This window comes from Triticum aestivum, chromosome 2A (assembly GCF_018294505.1).
Source record: "Triticum aestivum cultivar Chinese Spring chromosome 2A, IWGSC CS RefSeq v2.1, whole genome shotgun sequence".
Lineage (NCBI taxonomy): Eukaryota > Viridiplantae > Streptophyta > Magnoliopsida > Poales > Poaceae > Triticum > Triticum aestivum.
The window spans coordinates 34,637,563-34,654,790 of NC_057797.1; the positions used below are offsets into that span (position 1 = coordinate 34,637,563).

General features: G+C 46.7%; 3 protein-coding genes across 3 annotated transcripts; 1 reads left to right on the plus strand and 2 right to left on the minus strand.

Annotated features, from left to right (window-relative positions):
* Window positions 1–5,001: 5,001 nt before the first annotated feature.
* LOC123187224 (ribulose bisphosphate carboxylase small subunit, chloroplastic 2-like) lies at window positions 5,002–6,405 on the minus strand. The gene is made up of 2 exons (XM_044599024.1): window positions 6,132–6,405; window positions 5,002–5,638 (listed from the first exon to the last, which is right to left on the minus strand). Exons 1-2 carry the CDS (start codon window positions 6,276–6,278, stop codon window positions 5,258–5,260), a joined length of 528 nt encoding a protein of 175 aa, XP_044454959.1. The 5' UTR covers window positions 6,279–6,405; the 3' UTR covers window positions 5,002–5,257.
* A 3,482-nt stretch (window positions 6,406–9,887) lies between these two features.
* LOC123187231 (uncharacterized) lies at window positions 9,888–11,636 on the plus strand. Its single transcript, XM_044599030.1, has 5 exons — window positions 9,888–10,132; window positions 10,246–10,368; window positions 10,454–10,699; window positions 10,821–10,991; window positions 11,106–11,636. Exons 1-5 carry the CDS (start codon window positions 10,004–10,006, stop codon window positions 11,403–11,405), a joined length of 969 nt encoding a protein of 322 aa, XP_044454965.1. The 5' UTR covers window positions 9,888–10,003; the 3' UTR covers window positions 11,406–11,636.
* A 216-nt stretch (window positions 11,637–11,852) lies between these two features.
* Window positions 11,853–16,156, minus strand: LOC123187230 (aspartyl protease family protein 1). The gene is made up of 10 exons (XM_044599029.1): window positions 15,667–16,156; window positions 15,423–15,561; window positions 13,924–14,147; window positions 13,615–13,839; window positions 13,362–13,497; window positions 13,214–13,287; window positions 13,023–13,122; window positions 12,874–12,934; window positions 12,297–12,368; window positions 11,853–12,208 (listed from the first exon to the last, which is right to left on the minus strand). The coding sequence occupies exons 1-10, from the start codon at window positions 15,972–15,974 to the stop codon at window positions 12,000–12,002; spliced, it is 1,548 nt and encodes a 515-aa protein (XP_044454964.1). The 5' UTR covers window positions 15,975–16,156; the 3' UTR covers window positions 11,853–11,999.
* Between the last annotated feature and the right edge of the window lie 1,072 nt (window positions 16,157–17,228).

A 17,228-nucleotide genomic window follows, 5' to 3' on the forward strand; every position in this document is an offset into this window, starting at 1 on the left:
CGCCGCCGCCGCATCGCCACGAGCCATCGCCCGCGCTGTCGCCGCCATGCGCCTCCTCGCCGCCGTCGAGCTTCGCCGGCCGCCGCCCTCCACCGCCCGGGCCGGAGCTTTCCTTGCCGGCCGTCGGCTCCCGGTCGCGCTCCGCCCATGGATCCGACCGATATCCCTCCTCCGGTGCCCCCCCTCCCCCCATCCTCTCCGGCCGCCTCCTCGCGTCGTCCGGCCTCCTCCACGTCAACTCCGGCGAGTTTCTCCGGCGTGCCTCAAAAACCATGCCGAGCAAACCCTAGATCTGGAGGTTGATATTTTGCCCAAGTCTTTTTCTGCATCATTTTCAAGCCATGTTCAACATGTCATAACTTCATCATCGTAGCTCTGTTTCATGCGCATGATATATCAAATTGTTCGTCTGGATGTGCTCTACATTTTGTTACATTGTGCCATGCGTGTTTGAGTCCATCTTGATGCCCAAATGACTGTTGCAAGAGTGCTATGAAATGTTAGGTGTTGATTCTTATCAGTTTATGAGCATTTGTCATTTTTGCCATGATTATTGTGTGCTGCATATGAGCATGAGCTCTACATGTGTTTTGTTATATGCCATGCCATCTTTACAGGGGTGTATGCCATGTATTTTTGTGATCAATGTGGTGACTAGCACAAGCATGCAAAGTAGCTCTCGTGATGTTGCTGATTTCAGGGACTTGAAATTTCACTAAGTCATTTCCCTGCTGTTATTTTTATGACATGTATTCATGTTTTTACAGAGTGATCCATGCCTCTTTTGAGCATGTTCAGTAAGGATGATTTTGAGATATTGTTATGCTCTATCCATCCATGCCCTTGTTTGCTTTCATGGAGTGCCCTAGCATGACTCAATCTTGCTCTACTTTTGCTATAAAATGTTCCTGGCAGATTGTTTACTTGTTAATCAATTTTGCCAAGGTTGTTGTAGTTGATCCATGCATGCTATGAGATTGTTCTTGCCATGTTTAGCTTCTTGAACATGTCTTCTTGCTTGTTGTATGCTTAGTTTGCCATGCATGCCTTGTGTTCAGTGCATCGAGCTCGCAAACATGCCTTCGTAACTCTGTTCTTGCCATGTCCAGTTTTCTGCTAATTCTGAATCTGTTAACGAAACTTGCTATATTTACATGGGTGCCATCATATCTTTTGATCCTTTTTGGCTTATGGTCAGTAAGGGACTTTTGTTATATGCTTTGAGTAGATTCATGCCATGCCTTGTATTGCTATGATCTGATCATGTAGCATGTTGTTATCTTGCTCTAAACATTGCTTCCTGATGTTAATTCCTGACATGTTAGTATTTTTTACCAAGTCTGAGATGCTGTTATCTTTTGCTCTTTTGCCATGCTTGTTTGAACCTGCTGTTGTGTGATTTAGCTGTAGCTCAGTGTTCATCTTTTGTCAAGCATCTTGAGTAGATCACTACCATGTGCTTTGTTGTTATGTTAGAGTGCAGTAGCTTATTTTTTTGATGCATTTTAGTTGGCATCGTGCTGTTAATCGCAGAATTGTGTCATTATTGTTTTGCTTGCCATTTGCAAATCGTGCATCCGATTCCGGTGATCTTTATATCGATTTCGACCGAAATCAACTCATCTTTCCAGTGGCGCACTTGGTTTGCCAAGTTGAGGCCTGGTTCAATCTTTTCCTTCCGGAGCACGCATATGCATTGCATATTACATCCTGCATATCATGTCATGTTTTGCATCATGTTGCTTGCGCATTGCACCGTGGTTGGTTGTGGTTTCTTTTGTTTGTGCTCTTGCTTTGGGTAGAGCCGGGAGACAAGTTCGTATCGAGGAACCCATTGAGTATGCTTATGAGGATCAAGCTTTCGCCTACTCGGAGAACTTTGCAGGCAAGATGACCATACCATCAAAATCACTTCTATCTTTGCTTGCTAGTTGCTCGCTCTTTTGCTATGCCGCAATACCTACCACTTGCTATATCATGCCTCTCATATTGCCATGTCAAGCCTCTAACCCACCTTTCCTAGCAAACCATTGTTTGGCTATGTTACCGCTTTGCTCAGCCCCTCTTATAGCATTGCTAGTTGCAGGTGAAGATGAAGTTTGTTCCATGTTGGAACATGGATTTGTTGGGATATCATTATTATATCTTGTTTACCTTAATGCACCTATATACTTGGTAAAGGGTGGAAGGCTCGGCCTTATGCCTGGTGTTTTGTTCCACTCTTGCCACCCTAGTTTCCGTCATACCGGTGTTATGTTCCTTGATTTTGTGTTCCTTACGCGGTTGGCTTATAATGGGAACCCCTTGACAGTTCTCCTTGAATAAAACTCCTCCAGCAAGGCCCAACCTTGGTTTTACCATTTGCACTAACAACATATCACCTTCCCTTGGGTTCTGCAGACTCAAGGGTCATCTTTATTTACCCCCCGGGCCAGTGCTTGTCTAAGTGTTGGTCCGAACTAGAGCCCCTTGCAGCGCCACCTCGGGGAAACTTGAGGGCTGGTTTTAGTTGTACGAGTTGCTCATCCGGTGTTGCCCTGAGAACGAGATATGTGCAGCTCCTATCAGGATGTCGACGCATCGGGCGGCTTTGCTGGTCTTGTTTTACCATTGTCGAGATGTCTTGTAACCGGGATTCCGAGTCTGATCGGGTCTTCCTGGGAGAAGGAATATCCTTCGTTGACCGTGAGAGCTTGTGATGGGCTAAGTTGGGACACCCCTGCAGGGTTTTGAACTTTTGAAAGCCGTGCCCGTGGTTATGGGCAGATGGGAATTTGTTAATGTCTGGTTGTAGAGAACTTGACACTTAACTTAATTAAAATGCATCAACAGCGTGTGTAGCCGTGATGGTCTCTTTTCGGCGGAGTCCGGGAAGTGAACACGGTCTCGTGTTATGCTTGAATGTAAGTAGTTTCAGGATCACTTCTTGATCATGATAGTTTATCGATCGTGCTTTGCTTCTCTTCTCGCTCTCATTTGCGTAAGTTAGCCAACATATATGCTAGTGCTTGTTGCAGCTCCACCTCACTGCCTTTTCCTACCCATAAGCTTAAATAGTCTTGATCGCGAGGGTGTGAGATTGCTGAGTCCCCGTGACTCATAGATTACTTCAAACAGTTGCAGGTGCCGATGATAACCGTGCAGGTGACGCAACCAAGCTCAAGGAGGAGCTCGATGAAGATCGTGTTTGTTGTGTTGTTTCGTTTCCAGTTGATCAGTAGTGGAGCCCAGTCGGGGCGATCGGGGTTCTATTGCATTAGGGGTTGTCTTTCTTTATTTGGTTCCGTAGTCGGACCTTGATTGTATTCTGGATGATGTAATGTTTTATCCATGTATTGTGTGAAGTGGCGATTGTAAGCCAACTCTTTATCCCTTTCATTTCAGTACATGGGATGTGTAAAGATTACCCCTCTTGCGATATGCCTACAATGCGGTTATGCCTCTAAGTCGTGCTCCGACACGTGGGAGATATAGCCGCATCGTGGGTGTTACACCCCCTCTGGTAGTTCTTTTCTCTGATATTTTTTCTTTATTCTAAAATAATTCTCCGTAAAATTTCAGCTTGTTTGGAGATGTGCAGAATAGGTATCTCTGATATAGCTTTTTTAGGTCCAGAATTCCAGTTGCCGGCATTCTTCCTCTTTGTGTAAACCTTCCATATTATGAGAGAAAAGGCATTAGAATTACTCCATAAAGTGTTATAAAGCATAAAAACACTATAAATGTATGATTTTGTCATGCAAAATCAAAATGAATGTCACAGAAATACCCTAAAACGTCATATAAGATCACCATTGACCATCAAAATATAAGGCCACCTCATTCATTATGAAGAAATTCTTTGCCATGAGAGTAAACCAGGCCAACACTAAAATTCATGAAGTAAAGTCATCCATAGTCTTATGTTTCATTACATGAAAGAAAGTGATGGTATGACTCCATCGTGTATTAGATGTGGCCTTTCCTACGACAATGTGGTATCATCATTTTTTCTAATTTAGTAAAAGGTCTTACATATTGGTTTCACAATCCAAAAAGACTCCTTCGCCCGCGCGTTGGGACGGGCGAAGCGCTCCATAGAAGCAGTCAGGTTCCGACATTGCGCTATGTTCCTTTTCAAACTTTTGTGTGTTGTTTACCTGAGAATGGTGGCCCCACATAGTATAGCAGCCCCACCTATTACACGCATTCCCTAACCCTTTGTGACAGCTAGTCGGAAATTGATCGCGTGGGCGTGTGCGCGTGAATTAGCCTCCCCCTCACAGCCATCCACCCCAAAAAATAATACAAATTAATATAATTTTAGCCATGTTAGAGACATGTGTGTACCTCCACAATGTAATGGGCTATTGTTGTTTACAACTAATTGGTTCCTAATTTTATGACTGGATATGGATTTTGTCATGAAACATACAGGGTTTGTGCCTCCTAGGTAGGTTTATGACAAAATGATAGTTTTGTCATGGAAGGACCGATGTTTATGACACAAACACAAAACATCACAGATAATTCATCGTAGAAGGCCAAAATTTAGTAGTACAAGATATCTTGGGACTCGTCAACTGGATATGTAATTTGCACATATTTGTGTCCTCTACACATTCTATGGTTTACTGGAATTTATGCAATAATGCAAAAAAATAGTATCTAATTGCGGTGCAAAATGGTTAGAAAAAGTGCCATGTCTTTGATGAATCGATGTTGGAATATGGCTCACAAGACAAGTGCACTATGGTAGGTTTGTCCTTGTCTTGTTTTGACACATTTTTTCTCCTTTTTTCTAGTTTTTAATTTGGATTTTGGCTTTTTATCATCTGGTTCTCATCAATTTCCAACTGTTGCCACAAGTTTTCAAGGGGTTCTTAGCCATCTTTTTATGTGTTTCTCCACAATATTTTTTGAAGTACTTTGGTATTCCATAACAATTTTCACACTAGATAATACACAACATATAACTGAGGAAAAATGCATGAGAAGAAAACAATGCAAGACATAGGCATCTCCAGCTGCAAACAAAGTAACATTTCCATCAATTGATGGCAAGACAACAATCCGCGGATTGCATATAATATATGTGTGTATGTATAGCCGGTGCTATAATTCTCATATGCATCCTCCTCGACCTACGTTGGTAGGTGCTTACATAATATACTCATATATTCACATATGAGTAGTACGAGAAGTAAAACCGAGAAAGCAGCGCTGCCGACAAATGTGAACTAACATGGCATGTATATGCGTTACTTCAACTTGCACTTTAGGCCTTGCCAGATTCCTCGCAGCCTGGTGGCCTGAAGGCAATGAAGCTGACGCACTGCACCTGGCGCATGTTGTCGAAGCCGATGACACGGACATAGGCGTCAGGGTACTCCTTCTTGACCTCCTCCACCTCGTTGAGCACCTGCGTTGCGTCGGTGCACCCGAACATAGGCAGCTTCCACATTGTCCAGTATCGACCGTCGTAGTAGCCGGGGGAGCTGTTGTGCTCACGGAAGACGAAGCCAACCTTGCTGAACTCGAGGCAGGGCACCCACTTGGAGCGGATCAGGTAGTCGACCTGCTTTAGGAGGGCCTCAGTGGAGAGGGGTGGCAAGTAAGACAGGGTCTCGAACTTCTTGATGCCCTCAATCGGCCACACCTGAATAGATGGAGTCGACACAATTGATCAACACTTGGTGCTTAAAGAAAGACCTGGCTATAAGGCAAAAATCACTCCTTATGGTCTGCCCATACATTGTGGGGGGCTCCACAAGCAAGAAGGTCAAGGGCAGCAGCTCTTGCTTATGGGTAGTGTACGGGCATTAAAATGATATTATCTAATACACGTTGTGATAAAATCGATTTCCGTTCACAAAGTTTATGAGTTAAATATTCCTACACATGTGAACCTGCTTACGGACTACATACATTGTGATGCACTATCTTAGTTTACTTTGGCCTGGTATGTGGGTTACACATCCTAATTAAGGATAGCTTTGGAAAATACCTGATGAATTAATCAACTGTGCCGACAAAAATATTCATATGACCTTAGTGTTGGTCCTACCTCGCAAAGATAATACTCTGTCCGATACAAAATAAGTGTTGCAGTTTTGAACTAAGATTAACGAGGAAGTAATTAGTTTCCATACCTGCATGCATCTGATCCTTCCGCCGTTGCTGACGCTGCTGAGGCCGGCGCTGCCGGAGCGGCGGCTGACGGGGAGGCCGGCGGTCGACTTGAGCCCCTGGAAGGGCGCGACGGTGGTGGCGGAGGAAGCCATCACGGCTGGGGCCATGGCGGAGTACGTGAATTGCTAGGTGGGGAGGCGATAGCAAGCTTGGCTACACCCCTCATACCGCTCCAGTATATATATCAGCGTATGCGCAGCGCCGCTCCTTTCCAACAAGATTTCCAAGGGGCGGTCGTCCTTTGCCTGTTGCAAGGCGCCTTATCCCTCTGGATAAGCGGAGGAGGGGTGGCCCTCCGATGCATTGCGTGTGACTGCTGCATGGGCAAACGAAATCTACATCACTCCGATTGCTACTAATAAGCAATACAATAATTGTTCGATCGTTAGATTAGCGCCTGCGCCCCTCTCTCCTCATCTACCGTAGCTTTCATCTAAGGCTCCCACTAATTTTGATTTATTTTGTTTCCAAAAAGTCACTGCTCCCAGAAATTACTCCTCGAAGATTTGTGTCTGAGGTAATTGTACCGGTGGCGCTTGAACTTGCCATCGATGTTCACTTTAATGCTCGAATTTGAAAAATACGCTGAACTGGTTATATAGACATGGCACTCTTGTTCAAATATGGTTCAAACCATGTTTGGATATGTATGTGTTGCTGACTAGGCATGCCAGCATGGCGCGGCGCCCACTTGCAGTGTCGGGACAGTCTCACTTGCAAAGTATGCACTCCATGGCAATCGGGTCCCACATGTCAAGGCACAATAGCAAAAAAAACTAGCCGTGGTTGTCAAGGCTCCCGCTAATTTTGATTTATTTTGTTTCTAAAAGGTTACTGCTCCTGAAAATTACTTCTCGAAGATTTGTGTTTGTGTCTCTCTCCATGTGGTGGGGGCGGTGGGGAGGATAACGTTGTGCCCGTCCGTGTTAGAAACGGTGGCAACTAGCAAGGGGGAAGGGATGCGGAGCGGAGCGACAAATGAATGATGGAGATGCACCCCGGGCCAGTATAAGTAGAAGGTTGGTTGCACGGATCACCGCACACTATCTGATGAGGTCTACCCATCCACCTGGTGCCTAATACATGGATACACGGGTGGCAAAACATCGACCAACACATAATGGCCGCGCTCTGATAGTATAGGGGATCATAACAGTCCTCTGTCTGATGAGGTCACCTACTAAGGGGTAGGCTCATCAACACCGAACAAGCTACAATCCATGGGAATCCTAATGCAAGATGCTCACCTGCCAAACACAACCGACATGACAAACCACTCGGACGATACCAAGTCACTCGAACTTGTCAAGTACACCATGTCATTCGGATGGAGTACAGCATTGTTCGAATACATGAAACACTCAGAGGCACGAAGTAGAACATGCGGAGAAGGCACCTGGGGCATCGTGGACTTTAATAGAACTAGTGTTACTAATTTTATTGCATCAATTACCTCTTGTACCGGATCTAATAATTAGACACTTTAAACCATTGTAATGGCAAAGGTCAGGGGCAAGGGACATGGCACACTCTATATAAGCCCTACCTCTGTAACAGAGGATCCGCATCCTTTGTAATCATCATCAGACATAGAGAAAGCAAAGCTCCTAGCGCTCGAGGCGTGTGGCCATTACCTCTTACGAGAGGGGCCTAAACTCATAAAACCTCCTGTGTCACACTTGCTCCTAGTTAGATTAAGCTTTATCCCTACCCCTCTCTCTTATTTTCAAAATCATCCCCACGACACCATCCTCATTGGGAAGTATTGTACCCTAATTTGTATTTGACACGATGGGAGTGAGAGAATTTTTATAAAGCAGTTGAGCCATCACTCCCAACCACACATGTAAAATTTGATAGGTAAAACTCATTAGTGGCGATGACAATTGAGTAGTTTGAGTTTTGTAGGTTGCAAGAATCATAAATGAGAGCATCAATTACCTGGTAGTTTCCAAGTAACGAGCAGTAAAAGGGAACTAAAATTGTAGGCCTGCAAATGGATATTAGAACGTTGCATGTATGATATCATTCATAACACGGTGCATCTAAATGAGCATACAATCCCAAGTTCATGTTCTCTTACTATGCACGTTTCATATAGAGCTGAATGCTCTTATTCTTAAGAAGTTATTCAACATATATTGTCCTACCCCCGCCCCCCAAGTCATCGGGGTCCACTGGAAAATAATGACAATTAAAATGTCCTTTTTTAGGCAATTAGAATGATGCATTTAGGACAGAAAATTGCACCTAATCCCTATCTCTCGCGCGTTTAACGTTTCTAGCCATTCATTTTGTTGATCTGGGTGTTTCTGGTCGTCGGATCTGCGTGTCTCGTTGTTCAAACTATTTAGTCGTTCACAACTTCTTGGTGTAGATGCACTCCACGAGCAGATGGTTGGTCGTCTCCAGCGCGGTGAAGCAGAGTGGATAGGTCGGGTTGTGCGATATGCCTCGGATAGCCAGGTTGTCTGCCATGAGACATCGTCCACAAACAGCCAGCCAGAGGAACGCCTTGGCTTGCAACGCCGCACCGGCAGACCAGATGGGTGCCTTGTCATCCGAATGCAACACCCCTTCGAATTGGCATGTGTATTCCTGTTTGGTGGTGTAACTGCCATCCGCCGTCCAACACAAAGTCACCGAGTCCATCGCCTCGTCGTTGAAGTTTATGCCTGCGGCCATCTCTGACAAGCAACATAACTGCCTTAGCACCAGAGTTGATGGATTGGGTTTCAGAAGGTGCATCCATCAATCCCTTGTGATGGCCTCCTGTAGAGAGAGGCGGCGGCACGGCGCGGCGCGACGCTTGGTGCAATGGCGTAGGAGCTTCGGCCATGGGGCCCTCCACCCATTGTGAGTCCCAGAAGGATACGGTGACATATTTTGACATCCAAATACAACTTACTGCAAGTCCGAGCATGGCTGTTACGATATGGTACTGCTAATATAATATAATCCCTTTTTAGCCGGATTTCCTTATCTTTCAAATGGGGCTATCCAATCTATTTCAAACGTGTGGATGCTCAACTTGCAATAGGAGGATGCTATCTTTGTCTACGAGAGTTACCTTACCAAGATACCTGTTGCTATTTCATTTACCTTGTTTTACTACGACTCTAGTGTCTCGTGCGTGTTGGAAGTGTATAAACATTGATACTTGATCAGTGCGTGTATAACGCATCATTACGTCAGAACATGTTTATGTACACATCGTGTTTCGCGTTTTGCATAGACCAGCATTTTTTTTGTTGAGCACATATTTCTCTATGCATACATATATTGTAAGATGTAATTATAACGTCGGGCGGGTTAGCGTCGTGTACCATTCGGGGCTTTAATCACGTGGTTCTTACATCGGTACTACATTCCTCTCAAATGCAGCTTGACGTGCGCCGTTTGTGACGCCACGCCCACATCCCCACATAATCCGACAAAAAAGGCGACGACCATCAAATACTGCCCGTTTCGCTTTTCCGAACCCAGAGAAATGTAAACAGAACACGACACCGAAACTCCGTCGAACCGAATCCGCGCCCCTAACCCCTGAACCATGAGCAGCCAAACTTGTGTGGTTTGAAGCAAGTGTTTGAACCAGTCTTGGCACGATGCGGTATCCTGGATATGTGTATGTGACGAGTACACCATGACGATGGACCCTGCACTTTAATTCGACCGTTGGCAGCCCGCTCCCGATTTAAACCGGTTTTCCCCCCTCCCACTCTCACCCACCGCGAAGCAGAGCAGAGCAAAACTAGCCGTTGCCCGACCAACAAACACTCTGCCTCCTTCCTTCTGCTTCTCCCCCGCCCGTCCTCTGATCCCGCCTCCGATGGACTCCGCCGCGGCGTCGTCCCTCGTCGTCAGCCCCGCCTCCGACGACCGCTTCTGGGACGGCCTGCGCACCCGCGTCGACACCATCATCGAGGACCGCCGCCTCGTCGCCTCCGCCGCGTCCACGGTGCGTGCTCTCGGTCGATAGATCCTGGTTGAAATCCCTCTTTTTCTTTGTCCGGAGCTGGATGGATCCTGACGCGCGCTTGCTCTGATCTGATTCTGATCTGTTGGGCGCAGTGCGCGGCGGCGTCCGGGCGGCCCAAGCGGCTCCGGGAGGACTCGCTGATGCTGGTCCGTGGCCTCGACTCCGTCGCCGCGTCCCTCGCGCAGCTCTCCGACACCCTCACCGCCGCCCAGAAGGTAACCACGGATTCCACCGGCGTTCCCTTCCCTCCCCGTTCCTGTTCGACGATCTGACACCGGACGTGTGCTCCGGTTTTTTCAGGGCGTGAACGCTCTGGCCATGTGCTCGTCCCAGGCGAGGGAACGCGAGAGCGGGGAGGAGGAGCCCGATGCGAAGCGCCGCTGCACCGCCTCGACGGAGTTCGCGAGCCTCGAAGCCCAGATAGTCGTCAATGAAAGTTCAGACAACGGCGCGGCGGACGCGAAACCGCGCGCGATGCCCAACGGCGACGTCGTCGTGGCCTCCGCCGAGGTCGCGCAGAGCACCAACCTGAAGCGGGCGCGCAGTGTGAGTAGCCGGCCGCGAACAGGCAGAATCTCGTTTTGTTCCACGCCGCGATCTTATTCGTGGATGATTCTGCTGAATTTGAGGTGGCTGATTCGAATGATCCAATGGTTGTGTGGTGCAGCTGGCGGTGTCGATGGCGGGCAGGGCGGCGAACCTGGCCCGGGAGCTGACGACCATCAAGTCGGAGCTGCGGTTCATGCAGGAGCGGTGCGGCCTGCTGGAGGAGGAGAACAAGCGGCTCCGGGACGGCTACGACAGCGGCGGCGGCGCCGCCCCCGAGGAAGACGACCTGGTAAATCACGAACCACCGCCCACATTTCTTCAGAACCAAGATCGAGGCCAGCATGTTCCTTAGTTTGTGTTCTTGGTTGGCTGATCATCTTGAGCTCCTCTGATGGTGTGGCAGGTTCGGCTGCAGCTGGAGGCGCTGCTGGCGGAGAAGTCGCGGCTGGCGCAGGAGAACGCGAACCTGGCGCGGGAGAACCAGAGCCTGGTGCAGCTGGTGGAGTACCACCAGCTCACCGCCCAGGAGGAAGAAGAAGAGGAGGACCACCTCCTCACCGCCTCCTACGAGGAAGCCATCATGCAGGGGATGCGGCTCGACTTCTCGTCGCCGCTCGGCAAGTTCGACGGCGAGGGCGAGCTCGACGGGGTTCCGGCCACCCCCGGCAGCAAGCTCGGCGCGCTGGTGTCACCTGATGAGTGAAAAATGTTGAAGACTCCAGCGCTGAAATCGCTGCAGCACTGGAGTGGTTTCCGCTGTTGTTTTGTGTTGCGTGCTTCAGTTTGAGCACTACTCTCTCCGGTGGCCGGATTTGGTGCTTCTTGACGACGATGGCGGCTTGTTATCTCAGTTGAATGTTAACCATGTTCCTTGTTTATTCAGACAGCGCCTCAGATAATAGAAACTGTGTCGTAACTGCACAGATTATTAGCATGTTCCATGTTCTCCATAAGCTCTGAATCTTTTAAATCACACTGCAATCCTGGGATACTTCTGACGAAATCATCTCCGGGAGTTAATTCTGCTTGTTATCTAGATGTAAAACCATGTCCTTGTTTATTCCACTCTGAAGTCAGAACCTGGGACGATTCTGACGAAAAGGCAAAAAGAAAATGAACGCAGACAGGGAAGCTACTGCACTGTGCCATGAAAAATCGGCATCACGGTTATTTTCTTGATGATCTAGACAGAATAGACGATTTGTACATGTAAGTGGTGCTCGTTGTCTATGCTAACCTAGTCAGTCTCTAGTGTATCTATATATACTAATTTACAATCATGTCACTCCAATGCCAATTAGAAGATTGGGCAATGGAGGAACACAAACATAAACAAAAGTAGGCTATTATTGTGCCACCACACCACAGGAGGGGAGCTGCTGACGTGCCTCAACTGGGAAGCACCGGCTGGGTTCTTCGTCTCCTGGGGAGAGTAGTTCTCGGGCGTCGAGCGCGACGAGTTCCGTGAGTTGATGGAGAGAGGGTTTGAGCTATCGGTGTCATAACCTGCATGTTCACAGAACAAACATAGCATGAGCATAATAAGCAAATGACTTTCTATGAAGAAACAAAGCATTCGTAACGGTTTGCTTACAGTTGAATTTCTTCCAGCCAAGTATCTTCCTTTCTCGGTCGAATACAACGCGGACACCGGTCATGAAGTTTTCTGCACCATTTCTTGACTGTTAACAACTATTGAATGTGCTTCCCACAATTAGGAATATACTATGTAGTATATAATATAATTCAGATAGGCTATATCCCAAGCCCATACATGATGTTATCACAGTTTAGAACATTGTTTCACAGCACATGATATATTGAGATGATTTAAGACAAGTAACTGTATGCCCACTACAAAGATTTGCAATTGTTCATACTGGCAATCACGGCAAAAGAAAAGAATGTGAAATGCCTAACTGAATTGCTTGTTCTGTTACCGTCATAAGTGAAAAGAATTCGCTAGTGCTGAAAAACCAAGATGACTTTGGTTTTGAACAAGGCGGAGGTTGGTTAGTTCTGGGGACGAAATTACAACAGATACTCTGTTCTTGTCAATGATCTCAGGATACAAAAAAAAAAGTGCAAAAATGACACTGTAAAAATGCTTAGAAGCGTCAATGGTAATGCAACAGAAGAGTCCCAAAGTAATGGTTCTGCAGTAAACTTACGTCCAATTATGTTTAGCTTCGTGCTCTTGACAATCGCCAAGCAATAAACATACTCATGTTGCTGCAAATATCAAAGCCAGCGGGATCGTTACATAATCTGAGCCTGTTCCTATTGTTAAGAGAATTGCACAATCTGAGGCTCGCAATACCTGAATGGAGATAACCTGCCCTGGATCAATAGCAGGGAACAGGCTCCCACCTGCTGTTCTAAGACTTATACTAGGAGTTTGAATCCTTGCCTCACTAGAGCTGCACAAGTTAACCTTGGTCATTTTAGTCATGGATTGACAAAACATACGACTAATGGTTCTTATAAAATTTATATGCGACATAAATTAACCTCAGATCGTAGCAATATTCGAAGGGGATTCTTGAGTCAGCGGCATGGCGATTGGCTTGAACTTGATTATGGAACTGAAAACGAGAAATTACAGCATGAATATTCCCCTATTGAAGCAAGACCAAACCAAGACAGAAAATTTACTTACACCATCTGTTATATATGTATATGCTGGGTCTGCCAAGTATGTGAAGGATGTCCCTGTGTCGAAAATAGTACTAACTTCCAAATCCATTATGTTATTTCCAACAACAATGCCAGTGATGGTGATAGCGTATGTGGGGCTGGAAAACAAGAAATTATCCCAGATGGGCCAAATTAACAAGAGGCCGACAGCAATGGACTTGGCAAAAAACACAATACCTAATTGTAAGCCAGGTAAATGGATAAATTTTGCTCACTGTTTCTGATTGATGTCAAGTGGTGTTTCCTCTTGGTCTGTGCTGCCTTGGTCTCCAAAACTGATCCTCCCAATACCGTCACGGCCAAAACACATTGAGAAGGAATTTGATGTCAGACCTTTCTGAGCTAGAATGCTAGGAACTGATATCATGTCCACCCCAAGTCCAAAAAGACCGTTTGGAGCAGCAGCATCCAGAAATGAGCCAGTCTGAACCTCTCCGCAACTGATAAAAATGAAACAGATCAAAGTTTATCAAAAAAGTTGAAAATAATGTTTTTCATCTCACCACATAAAGAATAAATATTACCCAAACATTATTTGTGCCTTGAGAAATTGAGGGCGAGTATCCTCTGTTGATAGGTAAAGCACATCCTCAACAAGAAATCCAGAAGATGATGTGTCTGCAGAGACATACACCATCTTGTATGGACAACTTGATGTTGTAGAGCATTCTTTTCTAAGACCGCAAAAGTCACTATTGCAAGGAACTGACTGGCTTGTTGATGACAGAGAAGGGATGTAAAACGAAGCCTGAAATCTCAGAAAATTAATAACTATAAGTAGAAAAATGAAAGTCTAAAAACAGAAAAATGCAGGCATACAGCAAGGTGACAACAAAAGGTTAAATAATAAGTGTGTTCCCATATCACAAATGACACTACTGAGAGGGGGGGAGGAAAGAAAAACGTTTTTACAATGAACAGAGGTCAAGGTATGAAGATTAATTTTGGGCATAACTGTGCTGTGACTGCTGTCCCTAATGACCCCTACACCATATGTTTGTAGTGCTAAGGACTGCAACCACCGTAAAACAGACTACCACTAGACCTGAATATTAACTGTCGAACAGAGGCTCTGCAAACAAGAGGAGAAAACCCAGAAGGGTGTTACTTATGTATGCAAAATAATTTGGTCAGGTAATTCTTTCAACAATCCGGTAAAACAAGAACATGAGTCGATAGAATTTATGTAGAAAAGACTCCAGAATTTTCTTTCAGTACAGTTCAGATCTATGCGGTTTGAACCAGTCCATGATCAACGGAACATAAAACAAGTTGCAAACGAAAATGGAAAGTTCATAGAACTGTAGATCTACACTTCAGACCTTTCTTATTCTCCATGGTTAACTGCACCTAGAATAATGACACAGTAGAAAAGAACCGGCATGTGATTAACTACGAACAGGAGGCCGGGGATGTCCCCTTTTATAAAAAAAAATTTAACTACGAACAGTCAAAGAACACTGAAAATTCACCCCGTAACTCATCACCACCGATCAGTGTTACATGAGAAATGATCATGTAAGCAATTTTATCACTATTCAAGAGTTCAGATAAACAGTGCTGATATACACATTAACGATACACATCTAACCATTTTCTTTCGCACGCATAGACTGTGACAACCATAATTGTCCACAATGGCAGCACAGCAGATAGGAGAGGCTGAAATTTGAGATATTAATTATACTTGGGGTAAACAACATTGCAGTGAAATTCATGCCACTTGACAGTAACTGCTGAGCTGCCAGATCAGACGGTGTTGTATGCAAAATATTGCCTCATAGTCACGCATATGGAGTGTGAGATGATGATACCACAGGCAGGCCCCTGACTACATTGAGCTTCTGAATTTACACTTTGCATCAGTTTCGCCACCTTATTAGGACACACGGCGGAGCAAATTTTAATGGGAACAGAATGCGATATAAACATGCCGCGTGTGAATTCAGACTCGGCGTTATGATATGCGGCGACGCCCATCTGCATCCAGGGAGCGAAACTGTGAGGAGGAGAGAGGTGTTACCGGTGCGGAGGCGGCCGAAGAGGGCGGCGGCGTGCAGCCGTCGCACTGGCAGGGGAGCCAGAAGAGGTCGCTGCCGGTGTCGAGCGCCACCATGAACGTGTGCCCCGGCGTGCCCACCGTCACCAGCGCATAGTGCAGGCTACAGCCAGAAAACCGCAGACAGTAGTCAGCATCTGAATTCTGAAGAACCAAAAGCACACAGAATCGCGAGAGGGGGTAGGTAGCAACAGCTGGGGGCGCTTACAATCCGAGGTTGCTGACCTTCAGCGTGGCGTTGCCCTCGGAGAAGGTGAGCGGCGGGCGGCCCCCTCCTCCGGCGGCCGACAGCGCCCGGTGGCGGTCGTGGCCGGCGAGCGCGGCGACGTACGCGGCGCCGCCGGGCGCCGGCCAGCCTCCGGGCAGCTCGTGCCCGCGGGCGTCCGCCCAGCGCCGCACGCGCGCGGAGAACCGGTGGTGGAACTCCAGCGACGGCGCCCCGCCCGCGACGCCGGCGACGAGGAGCGCCGGGAGCAGGAGCAGGGCGCCGCGGAGGGGCTGGGTGGCGGTCATCATCGGGGATGCGGCCGCCGCATGTGCCTCCGCTCCGGCAAGGGTCCGGTCCAGCAGCCGCGGTCGAACCGACGGTCGGCCGTGGGGCGGCGGCCGGCGGCGGGATTTCGGCGGGCGTGCTGTGCTGCCTGTGTGTCGGAGTGTGAGTGGGTGCGGCGTCGAGTCGCTTTGCTTTGCGCTGGGATTATTATTTTTAGCGGTTTCCAGAGTACGGAAGGCAATAATTGTGCTCGCTTTGGTTTCTTTTCTTACTCGTCGTGGGCTGGGCTGTAAAATGGAAAGTGAGCGCTTCGGCCTAAGGGATGGCATCCCCCTTTTCCACCTTTCCTCCTCACCCCCTCCTCCCCTCTCACCGTCCATCTTCGTCGCGAAATGCCGGTAATCTAGGAGTAGTTACAAGTGTTTTATCGTTCCAAAGCGTTAAACAAGAGGTTTGATCCCTGATGAGATGGGGGCAACGCCACCCTACTAACCATCCAACCACTGGTTGGGTCTGAAGGAGTAAAGAACCGCGCATATGGATCGATTGATGAACACAGCCGCAGCCGCCCTTAGCCTCCTTTGATTCAAAAGGAATTTTTACAGAATTATTGGAGGATTTGAATCCGTATGAATTTGTCATACACAGCCATTTGATTCGTAGGCTTGAAATCGTTACGAGTTAGGAAAACTTCTAAAGAATTGCTTTGCCCTATATTTTGGTGAAAAAGTTCCATCCACTCAAAGCTCTTTCTACAATTCTTTTATCTTTTTCATGCAAATTTCTGTGATTTGCTAATGTTACATGGTTCAAATAGGCCTGCCACACCATTTCTGTATTTTAATCGTCCACGTGTTTTGTCTGTTACCTAAGTCAAAATTGTGTGTTATCTAGAGTCATCGATAAAATCATTATTTGGATGCGTTTTAAATGGATTTTGCATAAATAGTTTATGTTAAATGACATTGCATATAAAAGAAATAGGCCGACTTAGTTCGACTAACTAAGAGTGCATGTGTATGTTTTTTAGGGAATGCATGTGTATGTTGTTGGTGTGAGGTATGGCAACAAAAGAGACACCACGCCTAGTGTGATGGGAATTAGATTAATGCTGCGAAGGTAATATATGTGTAATGAATCAATCTTTGAGTAACCAATATGATATATTGGTTCCGATGTGAATGATCTTTTAGTTTGCAAAAAACATCTTCGGCAACATTTGTATCAAAAGTTGCATTACTTCATGAACGAGCCTATGATATATCAACTGTGAGTTG